Source organism: Leptosomus discolor, chromosome 20 (assembly GCF_034619465.1).
Source record: "Leptosomus discolor isolate bLepDis1 chromosome 20, bLepDis1.hap2, whole genome shotgun sequence".
NCBI classification, from domain to species: Eukaryota; Metazoa; Chordata; class Aves; order Leptosomiformes; family Leptosomidae; genus Leptosomus; species Leptosomus discolor.
Genome location: NC_141410.1, coordinates 6773493 through 6795495, shown reverse-complemented (window position 1 = coordinate 6795495; position 22003 = coordinate 6773493). Strand labels below are relative to the sequence as shown.

The window sequence follows — 22003 nt, the reverse complement described above, 5'->3', positions numbered from 1 at the left end:
AGACTTGCTGGTTTTATTGTTAATGAGCAGAAGACGAGGCAAGCTTGTTTTGCTTTATTCAGACTTGTAAACCTTGCCTCCTCCCTCTTTTACTTCCCTCCCTCTTAAGGCACATGGGTGGTTTTGTGGTCTCTGTATCCGGTTGCTGTGTGATACAGCCTGTGCGCTGAGGAAGCGGGACAGATAAAACATAGCTCGTATTTCTGGGAATCCTTACCTCACGGCTGATGGGGAAGTGTTGTGCTCCCAGGCACTGGCAGATAAGATGGTGGGCTTCTTGTCATCCTGAAGCATAGGGCTGGCTCGTGAGAAGCTGCCAGCAGGACCTCATGATTTGGGAGACCCAAATCTCCAGCAGCATGTTGCTCAGTTTCTAAGTTTGTACGCTGTCTGACAGCTGCAAAGGTGTATTTTAAGTTGTGAATGAGCAGGTTTTGTACTGGTTTCATGGGCTGAGGATGTGACACTTAGAATTGCTCAGGGCATGCAGGGCTGAATTTAGAACCAGTGAAGAGTCAGACTGGCAGGAGACTGAAGTCTTGGTTTCCACAGCAGCTACGAGCCATCCATGGCTATGTGAGCACCCTCCAGGCTGTACTACAGGCATGCTTCTCTGCTGACCTGCTGGGGAAAGCTCTGGTAAGTAAGAGGGAGTTTAGGTGAGCTGGTTTCTCTGCTGGGGTGGTTGAAGAGAGTTAGAGCCACTTAATCTGTCTCTTGCGAGGAGCTCACGCTAACAGTTCCAAGCTCTTCCTGCACATGGGGACACCATACTCTGCTGCCCATCATCTGTGGAGGAAACTGGAGTTTTATACTGCTGTAGTATTTTGCTTGTGGGCAAACGGATGGAACGTGAGGGTTTCTCTGGTGTTACGTGTCTTTAATGAAGAAAACATACGACAGGCTTCTGGTTCTGCCTTTTGTTTTAGCTGTACGTGCCTGTGCTTATCCTGTGTTTGAACACGACAGTTTGTACCTGACAGCATTCAGAGTCGTCTTCTCTCCTTTGCATTCGTTGGATGTACTGAGAATAAATTGTAGAGCCCTGCCAAGCAAAAGGATGCAAATGGAATTAACAAACCTATTTTGATTGCCTCAGCCTTAGACTTCATTTTTCCTGTACTTGTAGAGGTGGGATATACAGTGGAGTATTATTTGTTTGTGTGTATAAAAAAATGTGTGCATACTTGGAACCAGCAACACCTTTTTCTCCCTCTTGCAGACTGGAACTGAGCTTTGGAAAAACAAAGTGGAGCTTGGAGCATGTGGCCTGAGGATTGCCTTCCAAAGCCAGGGGTAGGGACTCATTGTTTCTGTTGGCTGCTTGGTCATAGATGAGCTATCGGGACAAGTACCTTCATTCCCAAGCAAAGATAATTCTGTAATTTCTTTGTCAAATGCAGATGTAGATGTTAATCCCAGTCCAGAAGAGATTAAAAAAGCGTAGCATTGAGGTAGAAGCAAATGCTATAGCAAGAACACCTCTGTGGCTTAAAGCCACTGGACTGGAAATTTGACTAAGGTGCATGTTTTCCTGAGCTATGAGGCTATGCTGACCTTCCTATCTTTGGGTTCTTTTGCACATTAACTACAGAACCCAGCATGGATCTGAGCAGATATTATGTAGTCAACAGCAACAGATGTTCTTCCCTTTCCTTGCAGGTGGTAGCTGAGAAGTGAGCAGGATGCCCCCAGGCATTTACTGCCCTATGGAATTCTGGTCCAAGGGGGAAAACCAAAACATCCAAGTGGACTTTCTGCTGCCTACAGGCATATACTTAAACCTCTCTGTGTCCTGCAATGCCAGCTTGGGCACCATCAAGCAGGTAACAGCTCCACAGTCTGATCTGCAATCTCCTGGAATGAGGAGTCTCTTCTTGGGGAGCACCTGGGGAAGCGTGTTGGGTCTTAACTCAGTGCAAGTTGGGTTTCTTCTGCATTGCTCTGAGGCAGTTCCTTGTGACTTGAGAGCCCTTCCTTTGTGACAGCCCCTGTGATCCACTAAACCCATGTCTAACCGCCGAGACTGCCAGCAACAGGGTGCTGGTGGTGGTGCTGGTGGTGTCAGGCTTAATTCTCTGGGTACTTGTCCCACCTTGGGATGAGAATTAGAGTGAGGGCAGATTTGATCTGGCCACCCAGTCCCCATGCTGGATTTTTCATTGTGAAAGCTCTCACGTATGCATATGCAAGTAAGAGAAGTCACCCCCAAACAGTCAAATACAAATGCCGGACTGACTCAAAGTATTCAGGATGCCAGCTCAACCTTCTCTTGCCTCACAGAAATTGAATACTGAAAATTGGGAGCAGTAATGATAGAGAGGATTTTTCTTAGTGCTTCATTTGAGGAATAAAATGCCGTGGTGAAACCACGTGTAAATGAAATGTAGCTGCTTCCTTGTTTCCCTGGGCAGGAAGCGGGTTAGGGGAGAGTGAAGGAAAACAGTGGAAAACGTTTTCTCTGCAGCAGTAACCTGGCCTAGATGAGTCACAGATCACAAGGGACAGAAGCACAGTGCCAGATTATTCCAAGTTTTCTCATGCTGCAATTTTCAGGTAAAAAAAACCCAAACCAACTGAAAAACCTGAAGTAGAGCTGATTGGTTCCAGCTGTTACGTTACAGATCTGTGTTTTACAGCCAGTAGCCACGCTGGGTCAGACCAGAGGCCCATCTACTCCTGAGTTTTGTCTCCTATAGCAGGTGCTTAGGATGAGGGTGAAGGAATGGGTATGAACCATCATGGGGAAGTGCCATCCATTGGGAGTGAAGGATCTTTGGGAACCGCATAGTGTTGAGAAGCCTTGAGAAAAATTCTTGGCACTTGTCGCTGTTTTTATGTTACTGGGGGCAAGTTACTTAACTCAATTTTGTCCACAGTGGGAGTAATACCTCTGTTTCACCAGGCTAGCAGGCAGCAGGTACTTACTGTGAGGTGTTCAGGGAGGATTACTTAAGTACTCAGGTTGGGGGATTTACTTTGCCTGAAACAAATGGCAAGCACAAAAAAAGGGAGTCATTTAAAGGCACTTGCAAATAAATCTACGCAGCAGTTCAGCACGAGTTGGAGCCGCCAGACGTGGCTGAAAAGCAGCCTGTGATTGCAGGTCCAGGAATGCTCATGAGAAGGTTTGGCTGCGCATTGCCTTCGCTGAATGGTGGATCTCGGGAGAGTGGGCTTGTGGGGTGACAGTAAGAGGAAGAGGAGGTTCTGGCAGTTCGCTTCACCCTGCTGTCGGTCTGGCCCAGGTGGTGTGGAAGCATGCTCAGTATGAGCCGCTGTACCATATGCTCAGCGATCCCGAGGCCTATGTCTTCACGTGCATCAACCAGACAGCAGAACAGCAGGAGCTGGAGGACGAGCAACGGCGGCTTTGTGACATCCAGCCCTTCCTACCAGTGCTGCGGCTCGTGGCTCGAGAAGGAGACAGGGTCAAGAAGGTTATTAACTCCCAGATCAGCCTGCTCATTGGAAAAGGTCAGTTCCCCCATCGATGGTCTCGCCAGGAGTGTGGCGGGGGTGTTGGCTGTAGGTGAAACGTACTTCTGTCCCAGAGAGCCTTGCTATGTGTGAATTGGTGATGGAGCCCTGCTTATGCAGGTGATGAAGTCAGCAAGTTTGGTCTCTGGTGGATCTGGTAAGGGAACAGTGTGTGTGTGCAGAGCCAAGAAGGGTCACCCTTCCTGCTGCCAGAGGGCTATAGTCGTTGAGTCAGTGCAATTGTACGTCGTAAATAAGCAATTGCTGGTGGCTTGGCTGACTCTTCTCCTTTTGGCCAAATATTAAGCATGTCTTTAGGAAGACTGTTTCACAGTCACTTGATTATCAAGGGCTCGTTTCCCCCATTGAGTGCAGATGCTAATTTTGCCTTCCTCACTCTCTGCTTAGGTTTGCATGAGTTCGACTCTGTACAGGATCCAGAGGTGAACGATTTCCGCACCAAAATGTGCCAGTTCTGCGAGGAGAGAGCAGCAAAGCGGCAGCAGCTCAGCTGGGCGGCTTGGATGGAGTACAACTTTCCCTTGCAGCTGGAGCCCATGGCCAAAGGCCTTGGGACTGGCCTTCTCCATACACCCACCAAGAACATTTTTGTCAACGTCAAGTTTCAGTCTGGCGGGGTAAAGCACAGACTTTTCTGTGACAGTGTTTAACTGGTTTGTGCTTTCCCTTTGGGCGTTTGGAGACAGAATAATATGTGCATGGACAGTGTTCCCATGTGTTCAGTGTTCATCTTCATTCTCCGGATTCCTTTGCCTGTGGAGATGGTTGGGAGGGAGACTCTGAGCCTCCAACCAAGGGAGCTGTTCACCTTCCTGAACATGCCTTGGGTGTACTGGTTAGCTGCATGTACATGTGGTGGAAAGCTTTTTGGTTTTGGGTAGTAGAGAAGCACAGAATCCAACAGATGGCTTTCCTTTTGAAGCCCAAGGGTCCACCCAGCTCTTGCCCAGCATACACTGCTTGCAGGCATTGGTCTGTGTTGCCCATGGTCCCCTGTTCCTGCCTGCTACCCTTGGTTAGTGTTATTTTTTGCATGTTGTGCCTGGGCGTGAAGCAGGAGCCACCACCATGGGAGAAGGGACTTTCAGAGCAGTGTGTCTGAGCGTGGTGACCCTAGCCACCCTCTGCCTTGCTGGTGGAATGGCAGTGGGAAGGTTTTTAATGACTAGCAGCTACATGAACTGGTGATTCTGCTTAAACTGGACTTGAAGTTCCTGATTTCCAGCCTTGTGCTTGTGCTGCTGAAACATGCTCGTGCCCAGTTTGGCAAATATCCCTACTTATTTCCTAACGTGGGGGTGGTGGTGGTAATTTTGCCTTCCTATCCTTCTCTTTATTGTCAGCAACAGGAATGTTGTTAACCTATCTGCTGAGCTACTGCTGCTCCTTGTGCTGATTTCAGCCCTTTCCTCGTATTTGACAGTGTCTGCTATGTTGTTGGGATTGCAGGAGAGCTTCACTTTCCAGATCTCCCCAAAGGAGTTCCCCATCACATTAATGAGCTATGCTATCAAGAAGCAAGCTACTGTCTTCCGCCATGAGACAGTGGAGAACCCAGAGGACTACACCCTGCAGGTGAATGGGAAATATGAATATCTCTATGGGAACTACCCCCTGTACCAGTTCCAGGTGAGCCAGTGTCTTGCTTTATCAATGAGCCAGTTCCCATAAGGCCTCTTCTTGCTGGGAGGGTGGATTGAGACGTGTTATCTTCTATCAAGGAGGCAATGCTGTTTACAGGAGTGCAACACATCAGTGGCAGGACTGGGGTGCTACTTAGGGCAAGGGATACTTCTAGTAACCTAACAGATCCTTATGTTTTTGGGGGCTAGTGATCTAAGCCCGTCCCTGGGTACCAAGTGTGGTGTAAATCCATTTATAGACTGTGGTTCTGGCGATGTCTGTTTGCTTGTGTGGTGGGCTGGGGGTTCTTTTACTGAAAGTTGGGCAAGTAATCTTGTATCCTGTGTTCCCCTGGCAGGTCAAACTGCTGTTGGCAGTGCTGAATCCTTCTCAGTGTCTTCCTTTAATGCAGCCATTTGAGTCAGTTGGTGAAATGCCAGCTATAAAAGGCACTTCATATTCTCAGTTCTGGCAATGTGAGTCCAGTGAGTTGCAGGTTAATAAAGCAAGAGGAAATAAATTGAAGCTGAATTTTGATTGTTGCTGTGTCCTTTCCTTACTCCTTCCAGCTGTTTCTGCTTCAGCCAGGTCTGATTTGCTTGACCGCTCTTGCCTGCCTGGCTCGGTTTCGTCCACGTTGACTCTGCCCTCTCTTTGCAGTACATTCGCAGCTGCCTGCACCGAGGCCTAACGCCCCACCTGACCATGGTACACTCCTCCACGATCATTGCTATGAGAGATGAGCAAACCAACTGTATTGCCAGCCCGCCAAAGATGACTGCCAAGCCTCCCCCGCTCCCTAAGAAAAAGGTAAAAGGGGACAGTGACCCAGCGGGGTCACCCTCAACTCATCCGTTGATGGAGATGCTGATCTTGTCTGGGAACAGCGGCTGATTCTCCATGCCTCTCTCAGGACAGGTTCCTAGATAGAGCTGGGAATTTCCAGTCAGCTTCCAGCTCCCTCCACAACTTCCCTGGTTGTCACAGGCTTCGTGCTCCCACCTCAACGCAATGCTCTGATCTGTTGGAGCAAACAGCGTGTGATGGGAGGTGAGGTCTGGTGCTGGCTTGAGAAGTCTTTGCTGCATCTATTTCTCATCAGGACCCTTTTCTCTTTCTAGCCAAACTATGGTTCTCTCTGGTCCTTAGAGCAGTCTTTCTACATTGAGCTGGTGCAAGGCAGCAAGGTCAATGCAGATGAGAGAATGAAGGTAGGTACTGACTCACTTTGGGGTTTTGGTTTTGTGTTTTGGCTTTCCCAGTTGCATCTGTCTTGTTTGTGTGGTGAGGAAAGCAGGGGCCAACAGCTTGATCTCACGTGATCCTCCAGTACGCTTCATTCAGCCTTTGGGCAGTTTCTAAACTGCAGCACAACAGGAAGGGGAAGGGAACTTGCTAGCCAGCAGCCCAGCAACGCATGCTTAGAAACACGCCCCAGCAAAAGTTTCGGAGCAGCAAACAGCTGCTGCCCTGTGGTAACAGTGCTTGACGGCGGTGTGGAGGGGCAGGGAAGTCTGCGAAAAGCAGAGGAGGGGAAATTCGGCTCTGGGAAGAGAGAATGATGGGAGAGGTGGTGATGAGTGAAGCTAAGACAGAAAGCATGATGCATCAGAGCCCTGGGATTGGCAAGGTATTTGCCATGATGGGGGAGCAGGGGAATGGCTGCCTTTTGGGAAAGGAAGGAAACAGGGCAAGAATATGTCACATGCACGGGTGTTCTGCAGGGCAAGGCTGTATAAAGAAACAACAATGAAATAGTGACTTCTTCTGCCTAGTCTCCTGTCATTTGCAGGGAGCTTCTCCTGGGGAGGACTCCTGTGACTCAGACTAGCCAGCAGTACTGTAACAAGAGGTACAGTCGGGGATGAGGTTGGCCTGTCGGCTGCTCAGCGATCCGGCAGACCGCAAGAGCAGTGGGGATTTGCAGGCAGATGTGCATGTGGACACAGGTCGCCGTTGGCACTGCACTGCAGGCCTGCTCTGGGGCTCAGCTCTTCTCCTGTGGTGTCCATTTGTCTCCTCTTTGGCATAAGCACTTGCCCAGCTCTCGCTGTCTGCCCTGCTTTTTCAGTGTTACAGGCTCCTGAGGTTTTGCAGCATCTCGGGAGCAAGGTCTGGTGAAGAGTTGTTTTGCCTGGCTTTACAGGATGAAACCTTTAATACTCTTACCAAAACATTTTGCAATAATTAAGCAGCTCTTGCAAGTATGCATGGGGTAAAAAGATAACTTACTGAAGTTGAGTAAAGAAGATTAAGGAACTTAATGTCTCAATGAATTGGGAAAGAGGCAGGAGTAGGGCATCCTGCTCAGGGGGGTGAATGCCCTGTCCCATTCCTCTTCTAATCGTGTGTATTCAGCAAACAAGTCAAGTCCCTGCGGACTCACGGTGTTCTCTTCTTTCTCCTTCCCTCAGCTGGTGGTGCAAGCAGGTCTCTTTCATGGCAACGAGATGCTGTGCAAGACAGTGTCAAGCTCCGAAGTGAATGTGTGCTCAGAGCCAGTGTGGAAGCAGAGGCTGGATTTTGACATTAACATCTGTGATCTCCCCCGTATGGCGCGGCTCTGCTTTGCCCTCTACGCTGTCATCGAGAAGGCAAAGAAGGCACGTTCCACCAAGAAGAAGTCCAAGAAAGCTGTAAGTAGAGCCAGTGGGGGGCTGAGCCACAGGCTTGCGAGTGCTGGAGGGTGCTGAACCCAATGCCCTTTGCTTTCAGAAGAAGCCTTTATTAATAAAAGAGCTTACAGAATGATGGCCAGTAACTGCTTCAACAGGAAACAGGAGTGGCTGCCTGTAGGAAAGCTTGTTTAAATGTAATTTCTTGTCCAGAAAGACCATTAAGAAACATACCCAGCATCCGAATGCACATAAAAGAGGAATCATTTGTGTTAGAGTCTGTTTTGCTGTTCCGCAACTTCCTTGGTTTGTAGTTGAGGTTAAACCACCTTCTGTGTTGCATCTTCTTTCTAGTAAGGCTCATGAAAATCCCCCATGGAGCAAATTAACAGCTAAAAAGGAGGAAGAAAATGAAGGATGTGAACACTGGTTACAGAAAAGCTTTAGGTGAGGTAAAATGAAAGTGCAGAATCTTCAGGGTTACCTTTCAGATGCTGTAAACTGAGGATAAAAAGTGTTAAATCACTTTGGAAGCTCTTGTTTTGAGCTTCTCAATCAGAGATGTAGTGATATTTCTCACTTTCCTCACCTCTGTTCCGAAACTTATAGTCCATTAATAATTCAGTAACTAAAAGTAGATCTAAATGCAGCCTGTAAATGAATTGCTGGTTTCCCAGTGTGGTAACTTAAGCATGATGCCTCTTGCTCTTTGCATGTAAAGAGTTTTCTTTATGAGCAACAAATGCATTTGTTCTTCTGCAAATTTTTTTTTCTGCAGCCACAAAAACACTGTTACTTTGCTTTAAAGAGAGGATTAGTCATGGCATCTTTACTAGAATGCAGAGAAATGAGGGACTGTTGAATGGGATCACGCATTATTTTAGTCTCAGTTCTGCTAGATCCTTTCCACGGCTGGGAGGTTCGCTGAGCTTTGTTGACATCAGTAGGGTTCTCAGGGTTACGGTGCGTTAATGTCTGGGGGGCAACAGGCAACCCACGAGTCCTGCTTGTGTGGACAAATTCCTGGCTTGGAGACTTCAGACTGGAAACATTTTGAGGCCAGGACCAGGATCAACCTTTTTATTGTTGTGTTTTTGCTCAAGAATAACAGAATTCCAACTCCTGTTGGAGGCTTTTGTTGAACAGAATATCTGATTCATCCTCAGGCTGCATTTTTGTGGTCACACTGGAATAATTTTCAGTTTTGCAGCAGTCAGAAGGAGATCTTGCTGTCCTCATTGACAAAACAAAACGAGCCCGATTAGCTGAGCTGTTAAGAGGATCTTGCTCATGTGTGTTCTGGTACTGGGGAAAGGTGGATGCACTCTGGTGAGCTCTTAATGTAAAATCACAATATTTGCTGAAGCTGAGCTCTGCAGAAATGGATTTTTCCACATGGTCAGCTGCAGCTCTGAGTGAGGTGCCCAGATCTCATTTAAAATGATTGGTAAGAGGAGGTGACAGTCAGAGCGCACCCTGGGTTTTGGTTTTCATTGATAATCTTTTTGCTGGCTTTGCTTACAGTACTCAGAGGTTAATGACACGCATGTTGTTTGTCTGTGCAGACTGTCCAGAGCAGATAGGTGGGACTAAATCATTCACTTCCACAAAAACAGACATGCTTGCAGACTGACTGGGATGAGTCAGAGGGTTAATGTCACCCAGAAGGTTGGCTTTCAGTGTTTCTGTAAGTCAGGCAGGAGATATTTCTGTCCTTACAGTGCTGAATCGTTGCTTTGCTGGACCTTATCCACCAAAAAACTTGCCTTGCGTTTTGGCAGGCTCTGTGCTGTGGTTTGATGTCATTTACTCTGTCGGAAAAGGTTATTGCTAGTGGTGGTGTTTTGTTTGGCTTTTCCATACGATCTAGACGCTGATGTCTCAAATGGGATTTTACTGAAGACACTTAAGTCTAATCAAATCAGCTCAAAGGTTTGAGAGAGGCCACTTGGAAGCGATTAATTTTTTCGCATTAGAGGAAAATGCTGACTTTGCTATTTCCACCAAGTCCTTTGGTGTACCTTTGGGTAAGCCTGATATGTTCTCTAGAATGGCTCAGTGGAACAAGATGTCTCGCTGTGGTTCCCTTCAAATATTACAAATATATTTGTGGGGGCGTCTCGCTAGAATTTTGCCTCACAACCCCTTTGCAAGTCAGTTTCTGCGCTAGCGTGTGCTTGAGCCTTGGTGTCTTCTGAGCAGCTGAGTGAAATGCTGGTGTTGCTGAAGCTGTTGCATGAAGTAAACTGTTCCATTGGGGAAATCTTAGGTCACTTGTGGAGTACGTCTGTCCGCTCTGGTGGCGCGGAACTGGGTTGGAGCTGGGAGATGAGTTCTCTTTCTTGGCCACGTCCCAGTTACTTTACTTGCTGGAGTCTCCCACCTCCGAAATGAGACTGGCTGATGTGACTGGGTTGGACTCGTGGGTTTTATTTTGGGGTGCGTGGTGGGGGATTGGCAGCATAAATTTTGGTTTCTGTAGATGGTGTTTGCTATTGTACAAAGGACCCGAGCCTTTTCCTCCCCTTACCAGATTATCTCACATTCTTTGCCTGGTTTTCTGAAGTCATGCTAACTCTGTGTTCCCGGTTTCAAAATAAAGGTTCTCCTCCCTCCCCTCAAACTGGTAAATACAGGAAGTCTGTATGTCATGGCTCCTTCAAGTAGCACCGAGTGTAGGGTTGCCAGGCCTTACTGGAAACCTGGAGATTCTTCAGCTATGCAAAATGTCGAGTGATGAGGTTTTAGACGTATTTGTGGGGAGTGTTTGGTGCCGTTCAGCACTACATAAAAGACCCCAGGTTTTGGCAAGTATCTGAATGTGATGCCATCTTGTACTCTTGAGTTCAGGAGAACTTAAAAGGTAAGCAGACAGGCATGGCTACCTGGGGTGGTATATTCTTTACAGCAACTCTTTGGTGAGGGGGTGCCGACGTACTCCTGAACGGGAAGTTACCTGCGTACCCGTAGCATTCTGCATAGCGATTTGCAGACTTAGAGAAGATCAAGATTATGTAACTGCCTGGTGCTGGCTATTGCGAGGGCTTTGCTTTGCGTGGGGATAGCTCACGTTCTTGCGAGTTCTTCTCTTCCCTTCATCGAGATTTTGCAGTTACAGCACCCGAATGAGCCTCTTTCTTCGCCTTGCAGGACTGCCCCATCGCCTGGGTGAACGTCATGCTCTTTGACTATAAGGACCAGCTGAAAACTGGGGAGTGCTGCTTGCACATGTGGTCCTCCTTTCCAGGTACGTCAGGAGACAGAGCTACGGGTGTTGTTTTTGTCTCTTCAGCCTCCCCCACAAAGACAGGCGATGCCCTGCATTCTGCATCGCTGTCCTGTAGTTGTAGGAGGGGCCGTAATAGTTCAGACCAGCAGGCCCAGTGTGATTATATTCGATGGCATCTAGAGCCCTGCCAAGATGAAGGCCTTGTTTTGCTTGGCGTTGCACGTATGACATAAGAGCTTGCTGTTGTCACGTATACTGCGCTTGTGAGAGGTCAGGACAATGACTCGAGCTGCTCAGGGCCAGGCAATGTCCAGTGACAGCGCTGGAACCAGTCTGCGCTCTGCTTTCTGGACCGAAGCTTCAGAAGATTTGGGTTCATGGGTTTGTGTGCTTTGCTTTTCAGATGAGAAAGGGGAGCTTCTGAACCCCATGGGCACGGTACAATGCAACCCCAACACAGAAAGTGCGGCAGCCTTGGTCATCTGCTTCCCCAGCGTTGTGTCACATCCTGTGTATTACCCGTCATTTGAGCAGGTAGGGGACATGGACACCTTTTGGGGGGGGGGCACAGAAATTCCCTAGCTCTGCTGGTGCAGGAGCATACGGTGTCAGTGTCTCTTGGGCAGCTGTCAACAGGGACTGGGTACAAGTAAAATGGATGAATAGATATTGGTAATGGAAAATTTGAGTTTTTCTCTTAACTAATGGACCTTTGAGTGAATACTTTTTTCCAAGCTGTGAATTACTGAGGTAAAACTGCTCTCACAGATGAGCATTTTTTAAAAAAAAAATTAACTGAGCCACCTTTAAACTGCAGGCAGCATTAGGCTTATAGGAAGGAAGAGGAATAAAAGGGGAAATGAGTGAAAGTAGACAGCTCGCTGCCTTTCAGCACAGAGTGATAACGTGCTGTGTGGTATGGGGGTTTTCCATCTGTCACTGCAACTGCCCAGACACTTAAAGTAGAAGAAGAAATGTGCCCGTTACAGGAAGGAAAGATCTGCTCTGCCGGGAACATGTGCGCACGCCCCCCCGTGATGTGTGTTCTGGCTCAGAAGCGTCAAGGGGTTGTGCCCCTGTGCCGGGCGGCTTGGGCAGCGCTGGCTGCTCGGCAAACCCCGCCAGTTCCAAGAACCTGGGACGGCTCACGTTAGCCTGGAACTCGGTGACCCTCCTCACGACCTATATGGGTGTGCAGGTGTGCCCTTCTGGGGGAAAGGACCCATCCCTTCCGTCTTGTGCTACCAGGGAAGGGGCTCTGTGGGCAGTTGCGTTACACCTCTGAGCAGAGGCGTCGTGCTGAGAGGGTGTGATTCCCTTCTCCAGAGGTGGCAAGTGACTGGTCTCTAATGCAGCATAAATGCCTGAAGTGATGGCGAGCTAGAGGAAATGAGGAGCCTTTCTCAGACTCTTTGTTTGTGTCCCAGCTGCTGGAGTTGGGGAGGAACGGAGAACAACCCCGCGCTGCACCAGAAGATCCTGAGGAGGTGAGTCTTGTGGGATCAGTTTTTCAGCTCTGTGCAGGTTATGTGCAAGCCTGGTTTCACAGATCAAGTTATGTGTTACCGCCTTACCCCCAACCAGCTTTTTTCACCAAACTGGGTCGTGCCCCAGTCCTACAGAGTCTCTCTGGGTTGAGACTGAGCCCTGTGTATGCTCTTTCCTGTGATTCCCATGAGCAGAAGCTGCAGCTGAAGGAGATACTGGAGCGGAGGAGCCACACTGAACTGTATGAGCATGAGAAAGACCTGGTGTGGAAGATGAGATACGATATCCGTGACCAGTACCCGCAAGCTTTGGCAAAGCTGCTCATCATCACCAAATGGAACAAGCACGAAGACGTCGCCCAGGTGAGGGTGCTGGGGTTGGCAGCCAGGGCTTCCTTTCAGCGTCTGCATTCCTGCGTTGTGTCTGGGAGGTCAGCTTAGCAGGGGACGTTTCACAGTGCCCCTGTGCAGGCGGCTCTGGCATCGCTGAGGCTGAGGAAGATTTTCTGTTCTCAGCCAGTCAGTGAGAATGTATGCTGAGTCGTACCCAGCTGAGTTGAGGTTTGGCTCTTCTGAGCTCCGTGTGCTGTCCCAGACTCGTTACTGACCAACAAGGTCTTGCTTATTCCCTCTAGAAACTGGAGGCAAGGAAAAAAAATCTGTTTAATTCACGGCAGAAATAGGATCTGGATTGGATATTCTTAACCGATAATGAGAGACCAGCACAAGTTACCTCAGGGGGTCAGTGAAGCTCTTCCACTGAGAACATCAGACATCAGGGATGGTGTCTGTGCTGCTTGTCCCTCCTTACTTCAAGAGCTTTGACAGGCCCTTCTAAAGGTCCCTTTCTGGTCAACATTATTCTGCTGCAGAAAAGTGCTTTTTCCCAAAGAGCTTATTCTGCTGATTGTGTACAGCAGCAGTAACCCTGCCGTGCACTCGGACGGCTCCTCCTGTCAGCCGTGCTAGAAAACTTGTACTGATGGGTTTGACCTGGTGGCTGCAGACGTGCTCTTAGGCATCTATAAATAGTGACGCCTCACACAGGAGCCGCTCTTCCATCAGTAGAATTTTAGATTTATATCCATTGTCATAAAAACCTTGTTCCTTTCGTTGCTATTTTTTTCTTTGCCCTTACAGATGATTTCCCTGCTTCAGACCTGGCCAGAGCTGCCTGTCCTGAATGCCTTGGAGCTGCTGGATTTTAGCTTTCCTGACCGTTATGTTGGTTCCTTTGCTATCAACTCATTAAAGAAGCTGACGTAAGTGTTATCCACAAGGGATAGGCAGAGCCCCTTTCTATTTATGCTTAGGGCTGCCGAAGGGGACTGTGAACAAGACTGACAGTCTTGTCTTTACAGATTTTGCAAGTACACTTGTTGCAGTAAAAATAAGGTTGCCTTTTATTTTTCCTTTCTGTCCACAGAGATCATGAATTGTTCCAATACCTGCTACAGCTTGTCCAGGTGCTTAAGTATGAATCCTACTTAGACTGTGAATTAACCAAGTTCCTGCTGGACAGGGCGTTATCCAACCGCAAGATCGGCCACTTCCTCTTCTGGCATCTGAGGTAAAGAGCAAATGTTTTAGGCTTTTTCTCAGTAATCAAGTGAAACCACCATTTACTGGTTTCCTCATTGCTCTGTGAAGTGAGACAGCAAGCATGTCTGTATGTATAGATGCCAGGGTATTTATTTAAAGGCTGCTGGCTGTCCTCTAGCTAGTGTCTTTGGTCAACACAGTGGTGGGATTTCCTTGCTGTGATTACCAAAACCCAGGAACTGCTGCTTTTTCCTTTGGGGGACTGACTAAGGATTATTCCAGGAGGACACATCTTTTTTGTTTGTTATTTTTTTTTTCTATGGTGGTGGCGTTTGGATTAGGTTCTGTTTTCAGTATTTATTTGTGTGTGTATATATACACACACACACACATGCCTGAGAGTTGAAATTTCCTTTGGACATCCATGGGCACTGCCAGCTCTGAGCCGTAGGCTCTGAACTGTCCTCGCTCCTTCAGTAATGCTCTCAAAGGATTGGTTAGCAATGCAGTCACCCAGAAAGATGTCTCATCATTTCAAGCAATGATTTTTCTCCATCACCTTCTGGGGTGGGTGCATTTTTTTTTTTCCCTCCCCAGTATATAGAAAGAGTCTAAACAGCAGCTAATGGTCTGCACCTTCCTCCCTCCACCCCCTTGTGCTGGCATGAATGGGAGAATTAGTCACTCACTGCAGTGAGTCAGAATTTATTTAACCTCCCTTTTCCCCTAGGTCAGAAATGCACGTTCCTGCCGTTGCCTTGAGGTTTGGCCTGATCCTGGAAGCATACTGCAGAGGCAGCACCCACCATATGAAAGTTTTGATGAAACAGGTAAAAATTGCTTTTAACCATGAGGCTGACTTTCCTCTTGCTTGGAGCTGCGTCTCAGCTGTTAGCTTTTCCAACTTAATGTTAGCAGTAATACAAAAAAAGCTTTTCAACTGCTATATTGGTCTTGGCACATGCTACTAAGAGCCTGGAGTTCCCCATCACATGTGACTTTGCTCATCTCTTACTCACCCGCACATGTCCCAGACTACACTGTGTGTCTAGAATGGTTTGAAATGTTGAAAGACAATGGCTGTTACTAGAGGAGTTGAATGAGTTACCGTTTAGTAGGAGCTGGTGACAATTGGCTTGTCTCCTTCAGAGCAGTGCACGCTTTCCTTCAGTGGCTGCGTGGAGGAAATCCTGCTCTAGCACTTCTACCAAGGATCACTGTACCTGATTCACAAGTGAGGGACTCGTCTATACGTGAAGTCATATACAAGATGTGCCCACAAACGAGTGCTGCTTCTGTTTCCGAGACCGAGTGGCACTTTTGCATCACCAGAACTCCCCAAAAGCATTGAAAGGCTGGGGCTGTAGGTCTCATCCTCACTTTTCTAGCCAGTGCATGTCGCTTCTTCCTTTGGTGCTTGATAAGGTGCTTTATTGCTGGTGCAGCCGTTACCTTGCGCTGCATTTGCGCCCAGCAGACTATCCATAATTGATTATGGATCTCCCTCAAGCAGCTACTACTAAATTTATTTTGTTGCAATGTGTGAAATTGCCGCAAGCTGAAGAGAAGGTAAGAGATATAACCAAGGTTTACATTTCACAGTAGATTTTAATAATTTTTAAACTTTCTCCAGGGCTTCCCTATTTGTTAACCCTGTTCCATCCCTCCCTTTTTTCAGGGAGAAGCGCTCAACAAGATGAAAGCTCTGAATGACTTTGTTAAAGTGAGTTCTCAGAAGGCCACCAAGCCTCAAACCAAGGAGATGATGCATGTGTGCATGAAGCAGGAAACTTACCTTGAAGCACTTTCCCACCTCCAGTCCCCCCTGAACCCCAACGTTATCCTCGCTGAAGTTTGGTAAGGAAGGTAGCTGCACCTCTCAATTTGAGCTGTGGGCTTGGTTCAGCAGTAGAGCCAGGCTTCTGGTTACCCCAAGGTCATCTTTTCTCACGGCAATCACCAGTCCCCATTAGCATGTGTAGATGCTGTTCAATTTGCAGCGGAGGGGGCCGCTTCTTTTTAATAGATGGAAACTCTGACAGTAGTATTTTTGTTTCCTCCAGTGTGGATCAGTGCACCTTTATGGACTCCAAAATGAAACCTCTATGGATTGTGTTTAATAATGAAGAGACAGGTGGAGGTGGAGTGGGTATTATTTTTAAAAATGGAGATGGTAAGTCTTTAAAGGAGATGTTTTCACATGTGTAATAGTCTCAAATATTTATCGTGGTGAACGGGCGTAAATACGGACCTTTAAGATGTTGTGTAGATGAGGACCATCAACGTGTTTGAGGTTTTTTGACAGTAATCTGGAGATAAAACAACCTCTCCTCTCCATTTCACTTGCTGCCCTTTTAAGATTTTCGCACCGTAGTAGCTGGACACCCTCGCACTGTTAAAAAGAAACCTGGTGTGAGGTCTGGAAGAGTTACAGCGGTCCAAGCTTTGTAGGGCTGGAGCAGCTGCTGCTCCCTGTCGTGTCCAGACGTTTTCTGAAGTGCTACGTTGACTGCTGTGGGAAGGGCTTTGGCAAAGTGAAGCAGCATCTACCTTCGTTAGTATAATCACGGCAGATTTCGGTATCTAGTCGGGTGGCTTTACGCTATTACTGCACTAGTAAACAGGGCTCTGTGCTCGTGTTCTTTGCTAGCTGGACCGAGCAAGTGACAAACATGGCAAAGGCCCCTCCAGCAGCCCGCTTCAGGGCCAGAACAAGCGCCACAGTAGCAAGAGCACAAGAGGAGGGGAGAATGGGAGGGACTTATGACCCTTTTTTCCTCTGTAATGCTGCACAGATCTTCGTCAGGACATGCTGACTCTGCAGATGATCCAGTTGATGGACATCCTGTGGAAGCAGGAGGGCCTAGACCTGAGGTGAGTAATGTGCACACGTAGCTGTCCTGCAATGATAAATCCTGTGGGGTGAGGCCGTTTTGCCTGCAAGCTTATTTTGTGCCCAGCTGGTACTCTCTGGTATGACTGTGAGCAGCTAGTCAGGTTTTGAGGTACTGAGGAGCAGAAATGCAGAGTAGATATGGCAGATGAAGGAAAGCTTAAAAGTCAACGCCACCCTATTCTGGGCAAGATTTCAGTGGAAGGGTTTCTTTCATCTCTGCAGGATGACCCCTTATGGCTGCCTCTCCACAGGAGACAAGACTGGCCTGATAGAAGTAGTCATGCATTCAGACACCATTGCCAACATCCAGCTGAACAAGAGCAACATGGTGGCCACCGCGGCCTTCAACAAGGATGCGCTGCTGAACTGGCTAAAATCCAAGAATCCAGGGTAAGTTGGCTTACCTTTTCTCAGGGCTGCTAAACTGCTTCCTTCCAGCTCGAGACATTTCTTCTGCTTTGCTCCTTTTTTTCCCTTCAGTATTTCCAAGCTGTCCCACAAAATCTGTGGCTGCTTCACTGCCTGGCACAGCAGAAGGCGTCACGTGGATCTGTATGACTCTTGAGCAGCCGTGGAGGCATCTGGGTTACTGTTTGCAAGACTTTGTGATCTTTGATAGCTTAAGGTAGCACTGTCCACAGGCTGGATCCAAACCTTGATCACCCCATTGGTCCCTTGACTTTCTCCAGAGATAGTCAGCATGGCAGCAGCTGGAAAAGGGGCAGAAGGAGTAATGCCAAAACTGGGAGGTGAAAAAAGAAGGCAGCACAAAAGCTACGTGGCATGGGGTTTTACTAGATACAGAAACAGCCAGCAGCTGTATATCAGTGCTACTCTGATGGAGCAGGAATCACTCTAGGAGACCACTTCATCTTTTGGATCTGTGGAGATGTAAAAATGAGTTAATTTAGTTGAGACTAAACCATTTTCCTTGAGATTGTGGACACAACCTTATCCAGACCTCTTCAGTTACAGGCAGTTGTTATTGCAGCTCGTTTTTGTAAAGCCTGGATGGGAGTACTGCCTCTGGAGAGCCCTACGGAAATTCAGCCGCGATTCCCTTACCTTCTCCTGCAGGTTTGCATGGGGGAAGCTGTAAAACAACTTTCCTAGGGGTGAAGTACTGGTGTTCGAAGTAAAATTCTCTTTCCATCTTTTTCTTGCCCTCTTCAGTGACGCGTTAGAACAAGCCATAGAGGAGTTCACTCTCTCCTGTGCTGGGTACTGCGTGGCAACCTATGTGCTGGGGATAGGTGACCGACACAGTGATAACATCATGATCCGGGAAACTGGACAGGTATGGGGATTCACTGCTGCTGTTGGAGTACTGGAAGAGGGGCATGAATGCTACTTAGCAATGGACAGATACATCCCAGTGCAATCCTACTGCTGAGGAATGTACCTCACCTTCCAGCCAAGAGGCAGACTGGACAAATATTCTCTAGCTTCGATGATTAAGAGGGTAAATACAGTTTTATAACTTGAATTACAGTTCTGTAAGCATCACTGCCATCAGCTGCCACTGTTAATACCTGCTTAGAATTTACAGTGGAGCAATTAATACCTCTCAGACCTAAAATTGCCTGCAGATACAAACTCAAGCACTGTACTTATCAGTCTGAAGACTGACTTGGCTTCAGCTGAGTCACAGATCGCTTGTAGTTGCTAGGTAAGATCCTCAATTACTTACCCAGGCTGATGGATTTATAGTCTTCCTCTTAGAAAAAATGTTTTTGTTTTTGTTTTTAAAAAAATTAATGGAAGTCATCAGCATGGTTTTCGTTTCACACTGATACCCGTACCGATTCCTTTACTTCTCTATTCCACAAGAATCTACCAGAATTTGTATCTTCTTGTACCCTGTTTGAAAAACAAATGGCAAAACTAGGACAAAGAAAATGCCTTTGTTAACAGGACATGTATTAAACTACATCAGTAGTGTTTTGGTAAAGGGGGGAGTAGTCTAAGCTATCTTTCTTTATCTGTGAATTTTACAAAGCCTAAAACAAACCCTGTGCTAGACAGTGCAAGGTAAGTCTGCAGGTCCAGTGAAGCCAGCCTAGTTCGTCGATATTTTGAAGTAAGAAATTGGCTGCTGCTGTTTTGAGACTCCTGTCCCTCAGGTGCGGGCAGCTGCCTGCCTGCACGCTTTCCGTGTGGCATCCCCCCCCCTCTACATCTTATTCCCATAAATCAAGCCATCATGGTCAAAGAAACCGGGCAGTGCCTTTGTCGTGGGGTCCCAGCAAGGACAGCGACAGGGTGGCGCTTGCTGAGAAGACCCTCACGCAGCCCTTGCCTAGGGCCGCCTCTGCTGCCGGTAAAAAGCTGCTGGGCAGCGAGTCACAAACCTCCTTCTGCGGAGCAGAGGCCGCTCCGTGACTCGTCCGCTTGGGAGAGGTGATGCCCTGCGCTACCTCCAGCCTTGGGCCTGCTGGCGAGGGTCAGCAGCGGCTCTGCAGAACCGCCCCGGGGCGCGGGGGTCTGCCCGGGATCCTCCTGCCCATCGCTGCTCTGGGGGGCGACGCCGGCACCGTGCGTGGTAGTTAAAAAATAAAAAATAGAGGGGTGGGGGTGTCGAGCCTTACCTGGGCAAGCAGCATTTTGTAGCGACTGCAAACCAGGACGTCTTCTTTCTGCGCTGGTAGGGCCCGTTTTAGTTCTCTTCCTGCTCCTACTAGTGACACACTAAGGCTTTACAAAACCCAGAAATTTCTGCAGCTGTACCAAGTATTGAAGAGGTAAGTTACCTTTTCTGTCCTATCCAACATCTAATTACACGAGAGAAGATCCTGGCAAGTAAATATCGCCTCGTTTCCCAAAGGAGTGACATGGGAGAGGTCATTTTTCTCCCTCCCAAAATCCTATGGTCAGTATCTTTTGAATACTGTGAGTAACTGTGAAAAGAACTCAACACTGATCCGCTAAAATAAATACTAATCTGAAAACAATTTTTTTTTCTTCCCTATTTTCAGCTGTTCCATATTGACTTTGGTCACTTTTTGGGGAACTTCAAGACTAAATTTGGTTTTAATAGAGAACGTGTTCCTTTCATTTTAACCTATGACTTTGTGCATGTCATCCAGCAAGGAAAAACTAACAACAATGAGAAGTTTGAAAGGTAAGTGTTAGCAGTTAAACTTGACTTTTAAGCTCTGAATTTTCAGAATTTATTTCCACCAATGATATGTAGCCTATAGCTGTCTATACGGACAAGAGAATACCTACCTGTTAGAGAAGGTGAAAGAGCTTGGTCGTCATCGATGAGACAGCAGGGTTCAGACTAATATGTAGTCTTGCTTTAGGAAATGGTACAGCTTGCAGTCTTCATTCCTTTGCCTCACCTTCCTTTCTGAACAGATTCAGGGGTTACTGTGAAAAAGCCTACATGATTCTGAGGCGCCACGGTCTTCTCTTCCTGCACTTGTTTGCACTGATGAAAGCTGCTGGCCTGCCAGAACTCAGCTGCTCGAAAGACATTCAGTATCTAAAGGTAAGAGAAGCAGAGCCTAGATGCAATTAAAACAATACCTGATCTTGTAGCTCAACTCCTGGTCAGCGCAGAAGGGGATATTCTTAGATGCAAATGAGCTCCAAAAATCACGAGTAGACACATCCAGCGTTCAGGTGTGGGACATCAGAAATGCCAGATACTGGCGCTCAGGAAATAACATCAGATTCTTCAGCACACAGGCAGTAGGTACCTTCTAGAACCAGCTTGCAGGGAAGGAGACAGAGCTCTTTGGTTGGGTACGATCTCCTGTTCCCAGCTTGCTGCTTAAATTATACCAACCTAGTCCTGGCCAGCTGAAAACAGGACCTTTGTACAAAACCCCTACTGTTTCCCTACGCCCAGCATAAGAGTAGGATGCATGTATTTACCAGAATGAAAAAACCTCGTGCAACTACATTACTCTATTAAAAACCATTGAATGGCTACTTGTTTCCTACTCCATGCTCCTTTCGATGGAATAATTTCTTTCTGAGTAAACATCTTACTAGTTGAGCAGTTAATTGTTCAGTTCTCCTTTCAATGAGGCTACCCTGATGTCTGCCTCTTACCTTCAGGATTCCCTGGCTCTAGGGAAGACAGATGAGGAGGCACTGAAGCACTTCAGACTAAAGTTTAATGAAGCCCTGCGAGAGAGCTGGAAAACCAAAGTGAACTGGCTGGCACACAACGTATCCAAAGATAACAGACAGTAACGCAACGTCAGCCTGCACGCTTGCTCCGAGAGAATGTAATACCTGCACTGAGTCCAGCAACTGGGGACAGGTTTTAAAGACTGATGAATGTTGCCATGTTGAGGATCCCCCACCTGCGTTCCCAGAGATCAGCTGTTTCTGCATGACTGAAAAATTGCTGGACTGTCATCAGCCGCATAATCGTGTCTGCTGTAGATCTTTGGGGGCCAAGGGAGGGACATGAGGCAAAAAAGTTACAGCATACAGTGAAAGGTAGGTAGATGTACTGTACCCTTAAGAACTTGTTAAGCTTCAAATACATCTTCTAATGGAAGAGTTCAGGCAGTTGTAACATCCTTCCAGTGTGTTAATGTGTATATTTCTATTTTCTTGAAAATTTAGCTGAACACTGAGAACCTCCTATCCCTGTAGCTCTTGTACTGTAGCCCATCGTCTAGGTCCCCACCATAACGCTCAGAGGCATTAACTTCACTGCTCCTCTGCCCTGTTTCAGTGTGTGCCAAGGTAGGTCAGCTTAAATCACCACTGAAGCGGACTTGGGCAAACTGGTTTACTCCGCGTTGTGACAGGGTAAAAATGTCCATGCTGTAACGTTACCGTCTCTCTGGTACAGAGGCCAAAGCGTTCTGAAACGGAACTGGAACCCATCTGTTGCTGTCACCAAACTGGTGCCATGAGAACAGGCTTGGATTGGCCACTGCGTTGGGTATTTTTGTTTGTTTTCCTAAGTCAGACTTCAGTTGAGCCTCAAGCAGTTTCCAGGTTTCTGCGTTTATTCTGCTTTTAAAGCCTGAAAACAGGAAGATGGCATTTTCAAAATTGGCATAGAAAGTTGGTTGCTACATGTACCTCCTGCTGGGGTACATTAGAGCTGGTTTGCCACCTGGTTTCCCAGCACTACGTG

At 47.5% G+C, this 22003-nt stretch overlaps 1 protein-coding gene across 1 annotated transcript; it reads left to right on the top strand.

Moving 5' to 3' along the window:
* The first annotated feature begins 1685 nt into the window (after positions 1-1685).
* PIK3CD (phosphatidylinositol-4,5-bisphosphate 3-kinase catalytic subunit delta) lies at positions 1686-21414 on the top strand. The gene is made up of 22 exons (XM_009948197.2): positions 1686-1826; positions 3249-3477; positions 3889-4118; positions 4951-5130; positions 5785-5934; positions 6246-6335; positions 7539-7760; positions 10890-10986; positions 11372-11502; positions 12396-12455; positions 12651-12818; positions 13596-13717; positions 13882-14025; positions 14728-14827; positions 15676-15854; positions 16061-16170; positions 16793-16871; positions 17116-17283; positions 18067-18190; positions 19869-20014; positions 20254-20386; positions 20962-21414. Exons 1-22 carry the CDS (start codon positions 1686-1688, stop codon positions 21097-21099), a joined length of 3141 nt encoding a protein of 1046 aa, XP_009946499.1. The 3' UTR covers positions 21100-21414.
* Positions 21415-22003: the final 589 nt, after the last annotated feature.

Coding starts and splice junctions, on each gene's coding strand:
- PIK3CD (XM_009948197.2), top strand. CDS start 1,686: ATGCCCCCAGGCATTTACTGCCCTATGGAATTCTGGTCCAAGGGGGAA. Junction 6,336..7,538: donor ATGCAGATGAGAGAATGAAG/GTAGGTACTGAC, acceptor TCCTTCCCTCAG/CTGGTGGTGCAAGCAGGTCT. Junction 18,191..19,868: donor TGATCCGGGAAACTGGACAG/GTATGGGGATTC, acceptor CCCTATTTTCAG/CTGTTCCATATTGACTTTGG.